We start from the raw sequence: 20,518 nt of genomic DNA on the forward strand, positions 1-20,518 counted from the left end.
AGCATTATTATTAACATATGGATTTTACGTAGATGGTACGTTTGTTCTCTTGCAACTATTCTTCTCTTTACTCAGATTATTCCGCGTTTGCGGGCTTCCGCGTGGATATGACCACACCGGTCTTTGACGGTTTCCTCGACTCTGTCACGTGACGCGTCCTGTTCTCCTCTCTGATGCTTGCTTTCCCAGACCTCCTGGAATCAGCTAATTCCCTCAGGGGCCCTACTTCGCCCTGGTCGGGGAATGATATTTAGAGACCATAGTCTAGGCATTAAGGGTGCTTATTGCAATTGAGCGTCATCACTTTTTCATAGTTTTAGTGGAGAGAGTGAAGGAGGGGAAAAGAAGGGGAAAGTGTGAGTTCATAGAAATAGTTCTAAGTCAAATGTAAGATCGCAGAGTTTCTACTTAAAGATTTTTAAATTTAGGGATCCCTGGGTGGCGCAGCGGTTCGGCGCCTGCCTTTGGCCCAGGGCGCAATCCTGGAGACCCAGGATCGAATCCCACGTCGGGCTCCCGGTGCATGGAGCCTGCTTCTCCCTCTGCCTCTCTCTCTCTGTGACTATCATAAATAAATAAAAATTTAAAAAAAAGATTAAAAAATATTTTTAAATTTAGTACTTGTTTCTCTTTTGTCTTATTAGCATTATTACTTAAGTGCTTTACCCTAAATGTACATATAATGAGTTTGGAATATTATTGGTGCCCACAAATGGCTCATCAAGATTTCCTGGCGTGTGTGTCCATCCCTGAGAAGATCCAGACAGATTCCTGTGCTTTAAAGTCAGTTGCCACAATTCTTCTGTCTGTGTGGTTATGTCACCAGCTTCATGTATACTTGGTTTTTTTTGGGGGTGGGGGGATTAAAAAAATTCTTATTTTTGATTATGTAAACATTTATATGATTCTGAAGTAAAAATATGGGCAGCCCCAGTGGCTCAACTGTTGTAGCGCCGCCTTCGGCCCGGGGCGTGATCCTGGAGTCCCGGGATCGAGTCCCACGTCGGGCTCCCTGCATGGAGCCTGCTTCTCCCTCTGCCTGTGTCTCTGCCTCTCTCTCTCTATCTCTCTGTGTCTGTCATAAACAAATAAATAAATAAATAAAATCTTTAAAAAAAATAAAGTAAAAATATATTGGAGTCTATTCAGAAAAGTTTCAGGTCCACCCCTTTCCATCCAGCTTCCTCCCTTCCCAGGTAGGTAGCTTTGTCTTTCTTTCCATTATTTGTTCTTGAAAATATAAATAAATATATGCGTGTGTATGTAAATGAGCTCCTCAACTTAGTAAACATTTCCTTTTTCATATTTCTTTTGATTCTTTTTTTTAAGATTTTATTTATTCATGAGAGACAGAGAGAGAGAGAGGCAGAGACACAGGCAGAGGGAGAAGCAGGCTCCATGCAGGGAACCTGATGCAGAACTCAATCCTGGGTCTTCAGGATCATGACCTGGGCCAAAGGCAGGCACTTAACCACTGAGCCACCTGGGCGTCCCTTTTCATTCTTATTAGGAAAGTTTGTTTGTTTGTTTATTATTTATTTATTTATTTATTGGCTTTATACTATTGTCTATATAACTTTTTTTAAAAAAGATTTTATTTATTCATTCATGAGCAACCTAGGTGGGGGAGAGAGAGAGAGAGAGGCAGAGACACAGGCAGAGGGAAAAGCAGGCTCCCTGCAGGGAGCCTGACGTGGGACTCGATCCTGGGACTCCAGGATCACGCCCTGGGCTGAAGGCAGAGGCCAAACCGCTGAGCCACCCGGGGATCCCACTATTGTCTATATAATTCACAAAAACCTCTCTTTTCTTTTTTTCTTTTCCCTCGTCTATTGATGTGCTCTCCTGGGGGTTAGAGGGAGCTGGGAGCCGCTTCTCTCTCTCCAGGCTACTCCCTCTCGGGGGCTGTAAGGCTCCCCTCGTTACTCCCCCGCCTCTTCTCCCACGTTATTAGCTTTATCGGTTCCTTATCTCCATCACATGGAACGTTTATACGTTACTCTGTCACCACCAACTGGGTCATTTAGTTCAGGTTCTAGAGCTAAATGTACCCGATGCTTGTCACCGTACTTCTTACCTCGTGGTTGGCTGGAACCCACTCGTGTTGGGTTCTTCGGGGTAGGCTCTGCAGGAAAATGTTCCCGGGGTTCCTGCACGTTCACATCTTTTTATCTGTGGCCTTTACAGCATAGCTGTAATTTAGCTGCATAAAATGCCTGGTTTATATTTTTTTTTCACTTTAGTGTCTTAAAAAGTGTTGCTTTGCTTCTGCATTGCTGTCGAGAACCTCGAACTCCTCGCTCTGATGTTCTTTTCATTATAAGTGTGCGGGACCTTTTAGGCTGGGTGCCCCGAAGACTTGGCTCTAACATCTGTTTTCCTGAAGTGTGTCTTGCTGTGAGCTGCTCAGGCTTGAATTTTCAGGAACGTGGGGTGCCCAGTCACGGTGTAGGTTCAGGCTGTTTTACGTCCGGAAGTGTTTTGGGGTGATTCACGAGTATACGTGGAGACGCAGCGGGGTGTACTCACATGCACGGACGGTGGCTCTGTCTTGCCCGTGCATTGTGTCCGTGATGTTCTCTGGAGTCTTCTTCCTGCACATCTGTCTCATTATTTTTTTTTTCCTTGTTTCTCTTCTCTACGCTCTTTCCTGGGCCTTCTGTGCTCTTTGCTCGTATGCTTCTTCTGCTTCTCACTTCTGACAAACATTCTGGTTTATTCCTGAGCTCTCTACCAACCACCTTTTTATGTCTTCCTGTTTTCTTGCCATGTCACTTTGAGATGTTCTAATTCTATTTTAAATTTTGTTCTTCTAAAAAATAAATAAAAAATAAATTTTGTTCTTCTAAAATTTTGATGATTTTCAAAGTTTTTAGTTCAATTTGACATATTAATTAGGCTATAATTTTCTACCTTGGGTTCATAGTTTTCTGATGTATTTTTGTTATCTCTTACAATGTTTTATTTTCACTATTTTATGGGATTGAATCATAATTCTCTTCTGCCTTTTTTTTTTTTTTAATAAGGGATTTTCTGGACCATTTGGGAAGAGGTTCCTGCAGAGGAATTGGGAATGAGCCAGAATAACTTTCCTAGCCTTGTGGACCAAGGGATTTCTCCTTTATTGTGGCCATGAAAGATTTTTTTAAATGGCCTCTGCACAGGCCTTCCTGTTGGTGAGCATCACTCCTGCTTCTGGAGGACTTCCACAGTCTGATGTCTGTCATCTGGAGAGGAATAGCGCTCAGCACTCCCCCCACCACCACAATGCTCCCCTCCCATGGCTGTGCTGTGCCCACCCCCTCAGCCATCACCCTCAGCCGTCACCCTCAGCCGTCACCCTTGGCCTACCCCCTTAGCCATCACCCTTGGGCCAACCCCTCAGCCTGCACCCTCAGCCATCACCTGTCCCGTTATGGTCAGCCAGGACACACTGAGGCTGCTCCTCCTCCCATTGTCCTTTTCTGAAAACTTCTGTGTTCCAGTAGCTTCACTTGTGCTGTTTTGGGGACAGTTTTTTTCTCCATATGGTTCTTTCTCCAGAAGTGAAGATTGTATATTTCTGAGATTCCTGAGGACTTAGAGCCCTCAGCACTGTTTAAATTTCCTACAAGCTCCTTTCTCCCTTCCTTGCAGCCTTCCTGCCTTCCTGCCTTCCCTCCCTCCCTCCCTCCCTCCCTCCTTTCTTCCTTTGTTTCCACCTTCCCAGAACCTGGGGACCTGGGTTCAGCACATACCTCCTGGAGTTTCTCCATTTGCTCTCAGAATATTCACCCAGATTCCCACTTAGTGTCAATTCTATTTCTTTGTGGGAGTTGTTGGTATTTGGGGGGGGGGGGTTCTGAGCTTTGTGATTCAAAGGCCTCTTCCCCACTTACTATTTCCTACAAACACTGGGCATCTGGGAACTCACTCAGACTCTGCTGCTGTGTCCTGGCCACACCTACCCCGATCCTGGGGATTTGATGGACTCCTGGACTGTACTGAAGAGGTCTCGGGGTTTTTCTTTGTTTATCTAATCATAGTATCTGGGGATTTTTAAGGAATTTTGAAAATTAAAAGAAAAATTGGCGCCTGGGTGGCTCAGTCAGTGAAGCATCTGCATTTGGCTCCGGTCATGATCTCAGGGTCCTGGGGATCAAGTTCCATGTCAGGCTCCCTGCTCAGTGAGGGAGTCTGCTCCTCCCTCTGCCCCTCCCCCCTGCTTGTAATCTCTCTCTTTCATGCTCTTGCTTTCTCAAATAAATAAATAAAATTGTTTAAAAAAATGGAAAAAAGAAAAAAACTATCCTGTTACCATGAAATAGTGAATTTTTATATTTAAGTCCTAGGAGACTTAATAATCAGTTAAGTAAACAACAAACATCATTGTCCTATATGGTTGATATTCATTTCCTTTTATTCATATTTTTACATTTTTTATTCTGTATTTCTTTCTGCAAATCCAGTATTCTTTCTGTGGCCATTTTCCTTGTGCCTGAACAGTGCCCTTTACCATTGACTGTAGAGTGGGTCCACTAGGAAGAAAGTCCCCGTTTTCTGATTGTCTGGAACGCCGACAGCCACTCCATCTGCGAAGGACGACCACACGCGGGCGAGACCTCGGCGCACCGTGATTTCCAGCACACCGCAGCTCTACTTCTGTTCTGGCAACCGTGCTGGCTGTTGAGAAGGAAGCCTTCGGCCTAATGACTGCTCCTTTGAGAATAATCTCATTTATTTCTTTGTTTGCTCTGGAGATCTCTTCTTTGTCTTTGTTTTCTTGAGATCCTATTATGCTGCAGCCAGGATGAGTTCCTCAGTCACGCTTGCTTGGTACGGGCTGGGTGCCTGAGTCAGTCCCTGCAGACACAGCCTCTGCTCCGCCCCCTCCCTTCTCCTTGGAGCCTGAGTGAATGTAGGTCGGGCCTGCGCGGTGTGTGCGTGTGTCTCATCTCTCGCGTTCCCGTCTGGCTCTCTATGTGCTGCCTTTTGGACCATCTCGCATGGCTTAGTTTTTGGCTCATAAAATCTCTCCAGTTCTGCACAGTACTGTTGTTAAACGTGTTAGCGGAGTTTGAAACCGGGTTTTAGAGCTTTTTGTTATAGAATTTCTCTGTGTTTGCTGTAAGAAACATTATTTGTAAAAAAAAAAATTTAGTTTTGACTTTTATTCTGAAAAAATCAGACTCGTAGGAAGTAGCAAAAATAGCACAGTCTTCTATAACATTTACCCAGCTCCTTCCAGTGGTAACGTCTTACCTAACGTTAGTACAGTATGAAAACCCAGGAAATAATACGGTGCAGTACTGCTAATTAGACTACAGACTTTATCCCAATTTTACCAATTTTTACCTGCACTCAGTTATGTGTGTGTGGTAGGAGTAATAGGAGGAGGAGGAGGAGCAGTGGTAGTAGTGGTAACAGTAATAGTATTAGTAATAACAGTAGTACTAATAGTAGCAGTGTTAGTAACAGCAGCAACAACAGAAGTAGTAGTAGCAGCAGCAGCAGCAGTAATTAGTGGTGTGGGTCATAATCGTAGCAAGAGTAGTGGAAATAGTAGTAGTAGTAGTAGTAGTAGTAGTAGTAGTAGTAGGTCATAATCCTACCAGCAGTAGTAGCAGGGGTGATAGTAGTAGTAGTAGTACCAGTGGTGGTAGTAATAGTAGTAGCAGCAGCAATGGTCCTAGTAGTAGTAGTGGTGGTAGCAGTAGTAACAGTGGCAGTAGTAGCAGCAGGTGTTGTAGCATTGGTAGTAGTCGTCGTAACGGCAGGACTGGTAATTGTAGTAGCAATAACCGTAGTCGTAGCGATAGTAGTTTGATTTTGTGCGGTTTTATCTGCTGCACAAATTTGTATAACCACCCCCACCATCTAAGATACAGAACTGCCCCTTGCATCGCCTCTAAGGAACTGCCTTGTGATGCCCTGAAGTATTCGCCCTCCATTCCACTCCCAGCTCTCCCCTGGAGACCAATAATTGATTCTTGATAATTGATAATTATGTCCTTTCAAAAATGTCACAGAATTGGAGTCTTACAGTTTGCAACCGTTTAACACTGGCTATTCTCCCTCCACGTAAGGCCCTACAGACCTGTCCCAGGGGCCATGCGTATCGGTAGTGTGTTCCTTTTTCTGCTATGTCGCACTCCGTGGTGTGGGATGACCACAGTCTGGCCACTCACCCATTGAAGGATATTGGGGTTGTTTCCCATCCTTGCCTATTGCAAATAAAGTCACAGCGTAAGCCCAAGCACAGTTTTTCATGTCTATGTAAGTCGTTATTTCTCTGGCATAAATACCCAACAGCACAATTGCCAGCTTCCATAGGAAGGACGTGTTTCATTTTATAGTAAGTGATGTTTCCAGAATGGCTATACCATTTTATATTTCTACTTAAATGTATGGGAGATCCGGTTCCTACATTCCTTGCCAATATTTGATACTACCACTATTTTTCAAAGCTGTTCTAATAGATAGGTAGTGACACCTCCTTGTGGTCATAATTTGCATTTCCTTAATAGCTAATGATGTAGAACAGCATTGTCATGGGTTGATTTTCCATCCATATACTTTCTTCAGGGAAATGTCTGTTCATGACTTTTTCTCATTTCCTAATTGATTTTTTTTTTTTAAACTCCATTACCTATTTCACCCGTCCCCTCACTCTCCTCCCTCTGGTGATCATCTGGTAATCATCAGTTTATTCCTGTAGTTGAGAGTCTGTTTCTTGTTTTGCCTCTTTCTTACTTTTTTTCCCTTTGCTTGTTTGTTTTGTTCATTAAATTCCACATATGAATGAAATTGTATGGTGTTTGTCTTTCTCTGACTGACATCTCACTCAGCATGACACTCTGTAGCTCCGTCCATGTTAGTTATTGCAGATGGCAAGATCTCATCCTTTCTGATGGCGGAGTAATATTCCGTTGTGTATACACCACATCTTCTTTATCTGTTTATCTATTGATGGACATTTGTGTCATTTGGATAAATACCTAATAGTGCAATTTGCTGGGTCGTAGGGTAGCTCTGTTTTTAACTTTTTGAGGAAACTCCACACCGTTTTTCCACAATGGCTATGGCAATTTGCATCCCCATCAACAGTGCACAAGGGTTCCTTTTCCTCTGCTTCCTCACCAACACTTGTTGTTTCGTGTGTTGTTGATGTTAGCCAGTCTGACAGGTGTGAGGTGGGATCTTGTTGTGGTTTTGATTTGTATTTCCCTGATGATGAGCGATGTTGAGCATCTTTCATGTGTCTGTTGGCCATCTGGATGTCTTCTTTGGAGAGATGTCTTCTGGCCATTTTTTGATTGGATTGTTTGGGTTTGGGGTGTTGGGTTGTATCAGTTCTCTATATATTTTGGAAACTAACCCTTTATCAGATATGTCATTTGCAAGTATCTTCTCCCATCCTGTAGGTTGCGGTTTAGTTTTGTTGATTGTTTCCTTCACTGTACAGAAGCTTTTTATTTTATTTTTAAAAAATGTTTTATTTATTTATTCATGAGAGACACAGAGAGAGAGGCAGAGACACAGGCAGAAGGAGAAGCAGGCCCCATGCAGGGAGTCTGATGCGGGACACAATCCCGGACCCCGGGATCACGCCCTGAGCTGACGGCAGACGCTCAACTGCTGAGCCATCCAGGCGTCCCAGAAAAGCTCTTTATTTTGATGAAGTCCCAATAGTTTATTTTTGCTTTTGTTTCCCTTGCCTCAGGAGACATATCTAGAAAATGTTGTGCCTCAGATATGGCTGATATCTGAGAGGTTACTGCTTATGTTCTCTCCTAAGATTTTTATGGTTTCCTGTCTCATATTTAGGTCTTTACCCCACTTTGAATTTACTTTGTATAGTTTCATTCCTTTGCCTGTAGCTGCCCAGTTTTCCCAACACCATTTGTTGAAGAGATGATCCTTTTCCCATTGGATAGTCTGTCCTTCCCTGTCAGAGATTAACTGACCATGTAATCGTGGAATCATTTCTGGGTTCTGTGTTCTGTTCCATTGATCTATGTGTCTATTTTTGTGCCAGTGCCATACAGTTTGATTATTATGGCTTTGTAATGTAATTTGAAATCCAGAATTGTGATGACTCTTGCTTTTCTTTTTCAAGATTACTTTGATTATTCCGGGTCTTTTCTATTTCTTTTTTTTTTTTAAGATTTTATTTATTAGAAACAAAGAGAGGGGCACAGACACAGGCAGAGGGAGAAGCAGGCTCCATGCAGGGAGCCTGACGTGGGACTCGATCCCAGGACTCCAGGATCACGCCCTGGGCTGAAGGCAGCGCTAAACCGCCAAGCCATCGGGGCCACCTGGGTCTTTTCTGTTTCTATACAAATTTTGGGATTGTTTGTTCCAGTTCTGTGAAAAATACTGTTGGCATTTTGATAGGGATTGCATTAAATGTGGAGATTGGGGATGCCTGGTGGCTCAGTGGTTGAGCGTCTGCCTTCGGCTCAGGTCATGATCCTGAGGTCCTGCAGGGAGCCTGCTTCTCCCTCTGCCTGTGTCTCTCATGAATAAATAAACTCTTAAATAAATAAATTAATAAATGTGGAGATTGCTTTGGATAGGATAGACATTTTAATGTTATGTTATTCCAGTCCATGAGTTTGGAATGTCTTTTCATTTCTTTGTGTCATCTTCAATTTCTTTCATAAGTATTTTATAGTTTTCGGAGTACAGGTCTTTCACCTCTTTGGTTATTAGGTTTATTCCTAGGTATCTTACTATTTTTGGTGCAATTGTAAACGGGATTCTTAGTTTCTACTTACTCTGCTTCATTACTGTTATATAGAAATGCAATGGATTTCCGCATGTTGATTTTGTATCCTGTGACTTCACATTTGTTTATCAGTTCTAGCAGCTTTTTAGTGGAGTCTTTCAGGTTTTCTATATAGAGTGTCATGTTGTCTGAAAAGAATGAAAGTTTTACTTCTTCCTTGCTGATTCAGTTACCTTTTATTTCTTTTTGTTGTGTGATTGCCTTTGCTAGGACTTCTGGTACTATGGTAAGTAACAGAGGTGAGGGTGGACATCGCTGTCGTGTTCCTGACCTTAGGGGAAAAGCTCTCGGTTTTTTTGTTTTTGTTTTTACTATTGAGTGTGACATTTGCTGGGGGTTTTTCACTTATGGCTTTTATTATGTTGAGGTATGTTCTCTCTATCCCTACTTTGTTAAGGATTTTTACCATGAATGGATGTTGTACTTTGTCACATGCTTTTTCTACATCTATGAAATTATCACATGTTCTTACCCTTTTCTGTGTTGATGTGATGTATCACGTGGACTGATTTGTGAATATTGAACCACCCCTCAGCCCAGGAATAAATCCCACTTGATGGTGGTGAATGACTTTTTGAGTACACTGTTGGATTTGATTTGCTAGCATCTTACGGAGAATTCTTGCTTCCGTGTTCATAAGGGATATTGGCCTGTAGTTTTCTTTTTTAGTGGAGTCTTTGGTTTTTGGAATCAGGGTAAAGCTGGCCTCATAGAATGAATTTGGAAGTTTTCCTTCCTTTTCTGTCTTTTGGAATAGTTCAAGAAGAATAGGTATTAACTTATTTAAATGTTTGGTAGAATTCGCCTGTATAGCTATCTGGTCCTGGACTTTTGTTTGTTGGGAGATTTTTGACTATTGATTCAGTTTTTTTTTACTGGTTATTGATCTGTTCAAATTTTCTATTTATTCCTGTTTCAGTGTTTGTAGTTTGTATGTTTCCAGGAATTTATCCATTTCTTCTAGGTTGTTAATTTTTTGGCATATAGTTTTTCATGATATTATGATTATTTGTATTTTTATGGTATGGGTTGTCATTTCTCCCCTCTCATTTGTGATTTTATTTATTTGAATCTATTCCCTTTCTTGGTATGTCTGGCTAGAGGTTTTCAATTTTATTGATTTTTTTCAAAGAACCAGTTCCTGGTTTCATTGATATGTTTTACTGTATTTATAGTTTATCATTTATTTCTGCTCTAATCTTCTTTCTGCTGGTTTTAGGTCTTATTTATTGTTATTTTTCTAGCCCCTTTAGGTGCGGAACTAGGTTATTTGAGACTTTTCATGGTTCTTGAGGTAGACCTGTGTTGCCATTTCCTTCCTTCCTTTCCTTTTCCTTTCCTTTCCTTTCCTTTCCTTTCCTTTCCTTTCCTTTCCTTTCCTTTCCTTTCCTTTCCTTTCCTTTCCTTTCCTTTCCTTCCTTCCTTCCTTCCTTCCTTCTTTCTCTCTCTCTCTCTATATATATATATATTTTTTTTTATTTGAGAGAAAGAGAGAGAGAAAGCAGGCATGTGAGAGTAGGGGAAGAGTAGAGGAAAAGGGAGTGAATCCTTAAGCAGACTCCATGCTGAGTTGTGGACCCAACATAAGGCTCAACCCCAGGACCCTGAGATCATGACCTGGCTGAAATCAAGAGTTGGACCCTTAATGACTGAGCCACCCAGGTGCCCCAATTTTCTAATTGATTTTTTTAAACAAGTTTTTTTTAAAGATTTCAGTTATTTATTCATGAGAGAGAGAGAGAGAGAGAGAGAGAGAGAGAGAGGGGCAGAGGCATAGGCAGAGGGAGAAGCAGGCTCCCTGCAGGGAGCCCAATGTGGGACTCGCTCCCAGGACCCCAGGATCACGCCCTGAGCCAAAAGCAGACGCTCCACCCCTGAGCCACCCAGGTGCCCCTCTAATTGATTTTTAAAAGAATTGTTGAGTTTTGAGTATGCTTCATATATTCTGTATGCTAGTCTTTTGCTGGATACGTGGTTTGCAAATATTTTCTCCCAGTTTATAGTTTGTCTTCATTGTCTTAACAGGGGATTTTGCATAGCAAATGTTTTTGATTTTCATGAAGTCCAATCTATTGATTTTCCCTTTCACAGATCATGCCTTCTGTGTCAAGTCTAAGGACTCCGCTTACCCTAGATTCTGAAGATTTTTCTCCTTTGCTTTTTTTCCTAAAGGTTTTAGTTTCTTGTTTTATATATATGTCTATCATCCATTTTGAGTTAATGTTTGTGTAAGGCGTGAGACCTGAATCAGGGTTCATTTTATTGCCTATTCAATTGTCTGAAATCCATTTGTTGAAAAGACTACTTTTTTCTTCATTGAATTGTTTTTCCACTTTGTCAAAAATCAGTTGGGCATATTTGGGTGGGTTTATTTCTAGGTTCTCTAGTCTATTCTATTGGTCTGTGCTATCTTGAAAACTGTAGTTACAGATTCAGACTTATTCTTGCATTGAGTGATTCTTTTTGCTTTATTCTTTTTTTCCCAAGGCTTTTAAAGCTACTCTATGGTCTGCGCCTTTCTGTATAGGTTTTATAATAAGCTCATTTATGTCTACAAATCATTGCTGGGATTTTTTAAAAAAATTATTTAAATAGTAGCATGAAGCCCATTGTGGGACCTGAACTCACAACCCTGAGATCCAGACCTAAGCTAGGATCAAGAGTCAGATGCTTAACAACTGAGCCACCCAGTTGCTGGGATTTTTAAAAGAATTGCACTGAACATTTAGATCAATTTGGAGAGAACTGATATTTTTACTATGTTGAGTCTTCCAATCCATGGATATAATGTGTCTCTCCATTTACTTAGGTTTTTGAAATTTACTTTATCAGCATTTCACAGTTTCCAGGATAACAGATCCTGTATATCTTAAGTGTATATAAGTAATTCATTTTATTTTGAATTATTTTAAATGATACTGTGTTTTAAGTTTTGGTTTATGTGAGTTCACTGTTAGTATCTAGAAAATACAGTTAATTTTTGTGTATTATTCTTATACTCTGCCTTTCTGAACTCACTTATCAGTGCTAGGGGGTTTGTTGTGTAGATTCCTTGGGATTTTCTAGGTAGAAAACTATCATTTGCAAATAGAGATAGTTTAGTTCTTCTTTTCCAGCCTGTAGGTCTCTGATTTATTTTTCTTGCCTATGACAGTGGCTGGAACCCACAGCATCCTGGATAAGAGTCGTGACTGTGCACAGCCTTGCCCTGTGCCCAGCTGTAGGGCAGAGCATCCAGCTTATCAACATTAGGTATGATGTTAGCTCTAGGTTTCATAGATGCTGTTTATCAGGTTGTGGTAATTTTCTTGTGTCCTTAATTCGCTGGTATTTTTTATTGTGAATAAGTTGAATTTTGTTAGATGCTTTTTATGCATCAATTTATATGATCATATGGGTTTTATAGATACAGTGGATTATATTGATTGACTTTTTCTTGTGGAGCCAGCCTTGCATCCCTGGATAAACCCTACTTGGTCCTGGTGTATAAATCTTCTGTACATTCCTGGATTCGTTTTGCCAATTAAAAAGTTGTTTTAGTTTATTTGCGTCTATGTCCATAGGGCACATTGCTTTGCTTTTGGTATCAGGGTGATGGCGACCTCACAAAATGAGTTGGGAAGAATTCTCCATCTGTTTTCTCTAAAGGATTGTCTCAGGTTGGTGTTCGTTCTTCTTTAAATGTTAAAATTCTCCAGTGAAACCATCTGGCCCTGGAGATTCCTTTTTCTGTAGCTTTTTATTACAAATTCAATTTCTTTAGTGGTTATAGGGATATTGAGATTGATGATTTCATTTTGGTTGATTTTTGGTAGTTTGCTGGTTGTTCTTCATAGCTCCTGTTTCTCTGTGGGTTTTTAGAGATGTGCCCTGAGCATGTTCAGCACTTACTGATTTTCTTTCCTTTTTCATGTTGAGATTTTCCTAGTTTGGGGCACAATAAGTGATTTTCCTTCGTATCCTGAGTACGTTGGCTATCGCGTTGGGGTATCCGTGAAATCTGTCTTAGGAGGCCTCTGCCGACCCCACAAGGGGGCACCCTGCTCACAGCGGACTGGGGTGGAGGTCCAGGCCCCTCCCTCGGTCCCAGGACACCTGGGGGCGGGTGCTTGGTACTGCCAGGCAGGGGAGGCTAAGCTCCCAGGCCAGCCTCTTTGCACCTCTTTGCACGGGGGCAGGGAGGGCTGTTTCCTTGGTCGCCGCCTGCCTGCGAGGGCAGAGGCTGCCTGGCTGCCTCGGCTTCCTGTCCCAGTCCTTGGCCTGGAGAGAGAGCAGACATTTCATGAGACTTGTTTTTCTGTGTCCTGCAGCATTTTTAGGTTGCAGGCTTTTCCAGTGACCAGTTTGGAATATACAGGAGGGAAACGAGATGAAACAAAATGAAGTGGTGAGCTCACCGCCGCGTCATTCCTCAAATCCTGACCATCCTGGCAGCCTGCCTGCCTCCCCCTGCTTGCCCGGGTTTTCCTTGTTTGTTTTGTGTTTGGCGTCCAGTTAGTTGTGCTCGGCAGGAAGAACGGGAGCGCGGTGGCTGCTCGGTCATGTCCACGACCAGAGGCCTGGTCCTCCTTGTAGCCTCTGACACCATCTGTGCCCTCTTAATTATTTTCCCTCATCAGTGTCATCAGAGGGCTGTGTATACCTAGACCTTTTTTGAAGAAGTAAATTTTATAGTTGTTCATTTTCTCAATGGGCTCATGTCTTTTCTTCAGACCTATTCTTTGTTATTACATTCTTTGTATTTTCTGTGGATGCTTTCTGCTATTTTCTAAATTCTTAAGTTGAATTTCTTTACTCGCTGACTTTTGTTCTCTGTTTATTCCTAACACAGGCTTTTAAGACTGTAAATTCTACGGTCGCCACTTGCCACAAAGTTCGGCATGTTGCAAGTTTATTGGTCTAGTTATTTTCTAGTTTCATTGTGTCATTGCATCCATTTCTTATTTAGAAGCTTTTCTTTTAATGTTTTTGTTTTTTGTTTTTTGTTTTTTGAGAGAGAGAGAGTGTGTGTATCCTAGCAGGGTAGGGAAGGGCAGAGGGCAAGTGGCTCCTAGTGGGGCTTGACCCCATGACCCTGAGATCATGACCTGAGCCAGAGTCAAGGGTTGAATACTCAACCACCTGAGACACCCAGGCGCCCCCAGAAGCTTTTAAAAGATGTTATGTTCGGGGGAATTATAAAGCTATCCTTTTGCTAATGGTTTCTAATTCAGTTGCCTAATGGGTGGAGAGCATAGTCTGTTTGATTCCGTGTCTTCAAAATTTGTTGAAACTTGCACTGTGAGCTGGGGCATGGCCAGTTTGGGTCCCCGAGAGCCTGAGGGGAGCGCGGAAGCTCCGAGGGTCACACACGCACCGCGCGGTGTCCGTGAGGTCGTGCGGCGGCATCTTCATTGGATTTCCCTGAGCCGGTGTGGGCTGCTCCTGAGAGCCGTGCTGGCGTCTCCCATGCCGTGCACGCGGTCTGGCGTGAGGTCCCCCCGGACCGGAGCCGCAGGGATGGGCCCCCGCAGCATCTGTCCCGCCCCCGCGCCCACGGCCACGGCCGGTCCCGTTGCTCCGGGCTGGATTATGGCCCAGGCTCCTAAACTTTCTCCCGACTTCCCTCCCGTCCCTCCCGGCCCACAGCGGAGCCGACTGTGTTCAGTGTCAGGATTTACCGTCTTCGCCCGCTTGGCCCCTTTGTGTCTCAGCCCCCCGAGGCCCGTTCTCACCCTCCCGGGGTGGCTCCTGCGCTGCCCCCCACGGCCTCCCTCCCTCCTCCCCGCTCCTGCAGGAAGCCCCGCGAAGCAGGTGGGGTAGCCCGTGGCCTCCCGTGGTCTGACGCCGCAAACCCCCTGGGGGAGCCCAGGCCGCTCACCGACGCAGAGAACAGCCCGAGCCGCTTACGCCGCACGCACACGTGTGTGAGTGTGTGCGTACACGTGTGTGCTTTGCAGCGGAATGGGCTTCCTTTGTCTGGACCGTGCCAGAAGGGGCAGTGACGTCCCTGGGGCCTCATCCTTGGAAGCTGATTCGCCGTGGCGTGGCGGCCCGTTCAGCCAGGCGTTGACACCGTCGCTCCTGTTGTGGCTGAGAGGGTTGCGCGCGAGGGAAGGCCGCGGAGGTGAGGAGAGGGATCCGTCCCTCGCTGTCGCTGGTCCCCGGCTCCCTCCCGTCCTCACCGCCACCGTGCTTTGAAGGGAGAGCGGCAGCGGCAGCGTCGTCGTTCCCTCGTTCCCTCGGACAGTGCAGGCCGCGGGGTGTCCCCGGCCCCCCGACGTGCTGCTGCTGGGGGTGGAAGAAGCGGGTCGTTGCAAGAATGGGACTGGCTGTCACACCACTTTATTTTATTATTTTTTTTAAAATTCATTTTTTATTGGAGTTCAATTTGCCAACATATAGAATAACACCCAGTGCTCATCCCATCCCCTTCCACCACCCCTAGTTCGTTTCCCAGAGTGAGGAGTCTCTCATGTTCTGTCTCCCTCTCTGATATTTCCCCTGATTTTTTCTCCTTTCCCCTTTATTCCCTTTCACTATTTTTTATATCCCCCAAATGAATGAGACCATAGAATGTTTGTCCTCCTCCAACTGACTTATTTCACTCAGCATAACACCCTCCAGGTCCATCCACAACGAAGCAAATTTGTCGTTTCTTTAAAGATTTCTGGTCTCCTTGTCTTTCCTACCAGTGTAGTGACGTGTCAGGGCCATATATATTAAGTAAACCAACTCCCTCTAGATACATCTAGAACGTTAGGAGTTGCAAGTGGAATGTCCTTTGGGTAAAGTTCACTGATTTCTGGTTTTATGACATTCTTACCAGAGCCTGCCATCCCCACTGTTGCTGTTTTGTGCAACTCACTGAGATCCTAATCCTGCTAGATTTCGGATCGCCCCGGGGGGGGGGGGGGCAGGAGTCCTCACTGTTCCACTGGTCGTCTCCCGTGTAATGCTCCTGCTTTAATTTTGGCGTTGAGCTGTCCTCAGAACCGCTTGTCATTGAGTCCGCGTCCCGGATGAGTCACCCTCTGCAGAGGCGAAACCTCCCGTTGTCCCTGGAAGAAAAGAGCCAGAGGATTTCTGGGGCCAGATGCCTCATGGAAAATTCTACTTACTACCCGCTTTTACTCCCCTGCCTCTGGCCCTTCCCTCTGCAGACACTCTGGAATGTGTGCGTGAGTTGGTGGCGTCCAGTCGCCTCTTCCCTTAAAGGTGTGGGTCTCAGCTTTCCAGGCTTTGCCACATTATCTACCACATCGTCACACGCTTCCCAGATGCCAGGACTGTGTTGCTTGTTCTCTCTCCTCCTGACTTTTCAGTACTTCTGAGTCTGTGCCTTTTTATTTTGTGTTACTGAGCAAATGCACATTAATTCTGCAATTTCATGGGAGGTTTCTCTCTTTACTTTTTTTTTTTTTAACTTTTGAGTATTGATTGCCTTTTTTTGTTTTTTAAAAAAAGACCTTATTTATGAGAGCAAGAAAGCTTGGGCAGGGGGGGCGGGGCAGAGAGAGAAGCAGACTCCCCACTGAGCAGGGAGCCTGACATGGGACTCGAACCCGGGACCCTGAGATCATGACCTGAGCCGAAGGCAGACACTTCACCCGCTGAGCCACCCACATGCCCCGCCTTTGGTTTTTTTTTTTTTTTAATTGAGTATAATTCACACACCATAAACTCCATGCTTTTAAAGCCTACATTTTAGCAGTTTCTAGTATATTCACAAAGGTGTGCCGTCATCACCACTGTCTGTCTACAGGACATTTCATCACCCCAAAGGAAGCCCATACACATCACTAGTCACATCACTAGTCCCCTTTGCCTTTCCTCACCCTGGGAGCCTTGAGTCTACTTCCTGTCTCTGTGATTCGCCTTTCCAGCATCTCATCTACTTGGGACCGTACCGTTATGTGGTTTTCCGTGTCTGGCTTCTCTCACGCAGCATCCGTGTCTCCCAGGTTCATCTATGTTGCATTTTGAAGGCTTCACTCCGTTTTCGTGTGACAAAATGATATCCCATCGTGTGGCTAGACCACATTTGGTCTATCCCTCCATCAAGTGATGGCCATTTGGGTTGTTTCCACTCTTCGGCTGCCATGAATTTCATGTGCAAGTTTTTGTGTGAACGTGTGATTTTATTTTATTTTATTTCTCATGTGTAGATACTTAGGAGTGGAATCGCCAGGTCATATGTTAACTGGTTTAACGTTTTGACAAGCTGTGAGACTATATAACAGAGTGGCTGCACCATTTCGTATTTCCACCAGCAGTGTATGAGGGCTCCAGTTTCCCCATATCCTGGCTGACATTTATAATGTTCTGTTTTTCTTCTTTCTTTTCCTCCTCCTCCTCCTCACTATTATCAATATCATCATTGTTGCTACTATTATCACTATTATTGCCGTCCTACGTGGGGTAAAATAGTATCTCATGGTGGTTTTCATCTGTATTGCTCTAATGACTAATGGTGTTGAGCATCTTTTCATGTCCTTATTTGGCTGTTTGTCCATCCTCCTTAGAGAAATACATATGCACATCCTCTGCACATTGAAAAATTTCTTTTAGGGGCAGCCCCGGTGGTGCAGCGGTTTGACGCCGCCTGCAGCCCGGGGTGTGATCCTGGAGACCCAGGATCGAGTCCCCCGTCGGGCTCCCTGCATGGAGCCTGCTTCTCCCTCTGCCTGTGTCTCTGCCTTTCTCTCTGTGTGTCTCTATGAATAAATAAATAAATAAAATCTTAAAAAAAAAAGAAAAAGAATTTTTTTTTTTATTGTTGAGTTGCAAAAGTTCTCTATATGGTCTGGTTAGTAATCCTTTCTCAGATACATGATTTGCAAGTATTTTCTCCTATTCTGCTGATTGTATTTTCTCTCTTCTTAATGCCCTTTGATGCACAAAAGCTCTTAATTTTGGTTGTTGCCTGTGCTTTTTGGTGTTGTATCCATAAAATCCTCATTTCCAAATCCAGTGTCGTAAAGATTTGTTTCCCAATATTTTCTGTAAGCGTTTGTACTTTTAGCTCCTAAGTCTAGGTCTTTGGTCCACTTTGACTTAGTGTTTGTACGATTTGAAGGGTCGTTCTTTGCAAGTGGTCATCTAGTTTTCCCAGAACCATGTGTTGCAAAAACTATTCTTTCCCCATTGAACTGTCGTGGCATCCCTGTTTAAAATATTTCCTTTGCTTTCTGATGAATTCCCACTTACTGACTTTAAGACCTAACTCAACAGATACTAGCCTCTCTACCAATCACGATGGAGATTCTTGGAGATTCTTTTTTTTTTAAAGACTTATTTATTTATTTATTTATTTATTTATTTATGATAGAGAGAGAGGCAGAGACACAGGAGGAGGGAGAAGCAGGCTCCATGCACCGGGAGCCCGATGTGGGACTCGATCCCGGGTCTCCAGGATCACGCCCTGGGCCAAAGGCAGGCGCTAAACCGCTGAGCCACCCAGGGATCCCCAAGATGGAGATTCTTAATAGTACCTTTCCTGAAATCTCCTTGAATTTGGTGTTTTCCAGTTTGTTCTACTATGAACGACAGTGTATTACATGGACGACACATTTTAGCTTGGAACAAAGCAGTCAGTGCTGTGGTTCATTGCCTAAAGTGGTTACCTGACTGACTTGGAGAAAAGCAAAGACATTGAATAAAGGTCTCTAGTTATTTTTGGTGCTATGACCTCACAATTCCAAGTGTTGGATGCTGTTGTAAATAAGCCTTTTAAGATGTCTGTAACAATTCATAGAGACTATAAATACACGCTTATGGAATAGAATTATAACGCAGCAAAGAGGATAATGTTCAAAAATGGGTACTTGTGACGGGGGATTAAATTTCCAATTTGGGCAACCAAAGTGAATTTAAAAAGTAAATAGTCAGGAAACTTAGACTCGGGCAAAACTGATACTCTCTGGAAAACCAGTGGGCGGCCTGGGGGGCAGGTCTGCCTGGACGAGAACGTGCGCCAAGACATGGGGCCGGAGGGGCAGGATGGACAGCATGATTACGTTTCCTGTGAGAATGGGAAACCACAATGCATTTGGGCTAATGTGTAATTTCATGAAAGCTGTTCTTAAATCAGTGGGGCGGGAGGAGAGGGAGAGAACGGGACTAAGCACTGTCAGTAGAAGGTTGACTGTATCATTTACATCCTCAAAAGTTGATATAGTTTCACCAAAAAGCTTCTTTTGGACTTGTCATTTATAAAATGGAAGCCTCCTCACGTCTAGAGCTGCCTCATTTGGGGTAAATGGAGCAGTATTCCCAGAACAGGGTCTCACGGCGTTCCGTCTCCGTGTCCCACACATGCCGTATACTTGTCCAGTGCTGAAGACATGTCTACTGCTGTGTCGGAAGCAAGAAACCGTGCTGCGGAGGCTCCCCGTGCTGATGGGCAGGGTCTCGAACGTGCACACTCACATGCCCTGTGTTCTGTGTTTTAGGTAGGTGAGCCCCGGGACACAGTCAGCCGTGTCACTCACCGGTTCCAGCTATGATGCTCTAAGTCACTGTAAGCGTGAACACTTGCCGTCTATGGATCTGCTCTGACTCTTAGAGCCTGCTTATGGGGGAAGGTGAGTGACTGTAAAGTATGTTTTGTTCGCTCCTCTGTTTCCCTGGAACACGGGTAACAAGATCAGGGTCAGCCCTGAGAACAGCGAGGCAGTATGCGGTTGGCCCTCTTCTGCCCACAGCATGGTATCCCTGGGGAGCAGCGCCAGGAAGTTTAACAGAGAAAGGCAGTGGATGCGCGTGTGGTCGTGTAGGAGTAAATAGCTTTCCTGGCTGACTCCAGAGTTGAGGTGGAGTTTGAGAAGCAGGTCTAGGGATCCCTGGGTGGCACAGCGGTTTAGCGGTTTAGCTGCCTTTGGCCCAGGGCGCGATCCTGGAGACCCGGGATCGAGTCCCACGTCGGGCTCCCGGTGCATGGAGCCTGCTTCTCCCTCTGCCTGTGTCTCTGCTTCTCTCTCTCTCTCTCTGTCTCTCTGTGACTATCGTAAATAAATAAAAATTAAAAAAAAAAAAAAAAGAGAGAGAGAAGCAGGTCTAAGCTGAGACAGCACATTAACCCATGGCTTTCCCCCTTGCATGTTTGAGGAGGATGGGAGCCCTCAGAGCTGTTTTCCCCTAAGCATTCCTTGCTTTTACACCTCTGTCCCTCTTCCCACCATTTTCTAAAGAATGCTGGGTGGGGACTCCGAAGAGCTGGGTCTGTCGTCACCTCGTTTATTGGATCCCCCATAAATGAGTGCCAGCCACATGCAGGGCCCCTGTGCTAAGCACTACATGCTAGCCTGGCCCTACTGACAGTCTTCCCGCGTGTGCAAGGGTGCAGCACCATGTGTGTGGGTGTGCATGGGCAGGAGCACACACATAGAGGGGTAGGAGCACGTGTGTGCATGGTTACACAGGAGCATGCGTGTAGGAGTATGTGTGGGGAAGGTGCACGCATGCAGAGTGTGTGTGCATGTGTGTCCAGGAGGGGGGCAGTGTGCCCGTGTGCACAGTGCCTGTGTACATGGTTATAGGATCATGTGTGTCCAGCATGTGTGCATGCGTGCGCCCAGGAGCATGTGTGCAGGAGCGGGTGCAGTGTGTGTGCATGTGACTAGGAGTGCGAGGTGTGTGCACGAGTGCAAGAGCATGTGTGTTCTGTGCCCCTGTGTGCTCCAGGACCCTGAGGTCCGCATTCTCTTTGCCGGGCCTTACGGGTTCTACACCTGCAGGAGCCGACTTTCTCTGGCCTCAGCCTGA

General features: G+C 44.6%; 1 protein-coding gene across 3 annotated transcripts in view; it reads left to right on the plus strand.

Annotated features, from left to right (window-relative positions):
- PCBP3 (poly(rC) binding protein 3) overlaps positions 1-20,518 on the plus strand; it is a 246,375-nt gene that overhangs the window by 170,646 nt on the left and 55,211 nt on the right. For 2 of the 3 annotated variants that reach the window (XM_055313452.1, XM_055313455.1), the window contains exon 3: positions 19,207-19,338. In XM_055313452.1, coding sequence (XP_055169427.1) covers positions 19,329-19,338 — 10 coding nt within the window. In that variant the 5' untranslated portion in view covers positions 19,207-19,328. Of the gene's footprint in view, positions 1-13,046; positions 13,161-19,206; positions 19,339-20,518 lie in introns of those variants that run through there. The other variant, XM_055313454.1, reaches the window with a different exon arrangement.

This window comes from Nyctereutes procyonoides, unplaced genomic scaffold (genome assembly GCF_905146905.1).
Source record: "Nyctereutes procyonoides isolate TBG_1078 unplaced genomic scaffold, NYPRO_anot_genome, whole genome shotgun sequence".
In the NCBI taxonomy this organism is placed as follows: domain Eukaryota; kingdom Metazoa; phylum Chordata; class Mammalia; order Carnivora; family Canidae; genus Nyctereutes; species Nyctereutes procyonoides.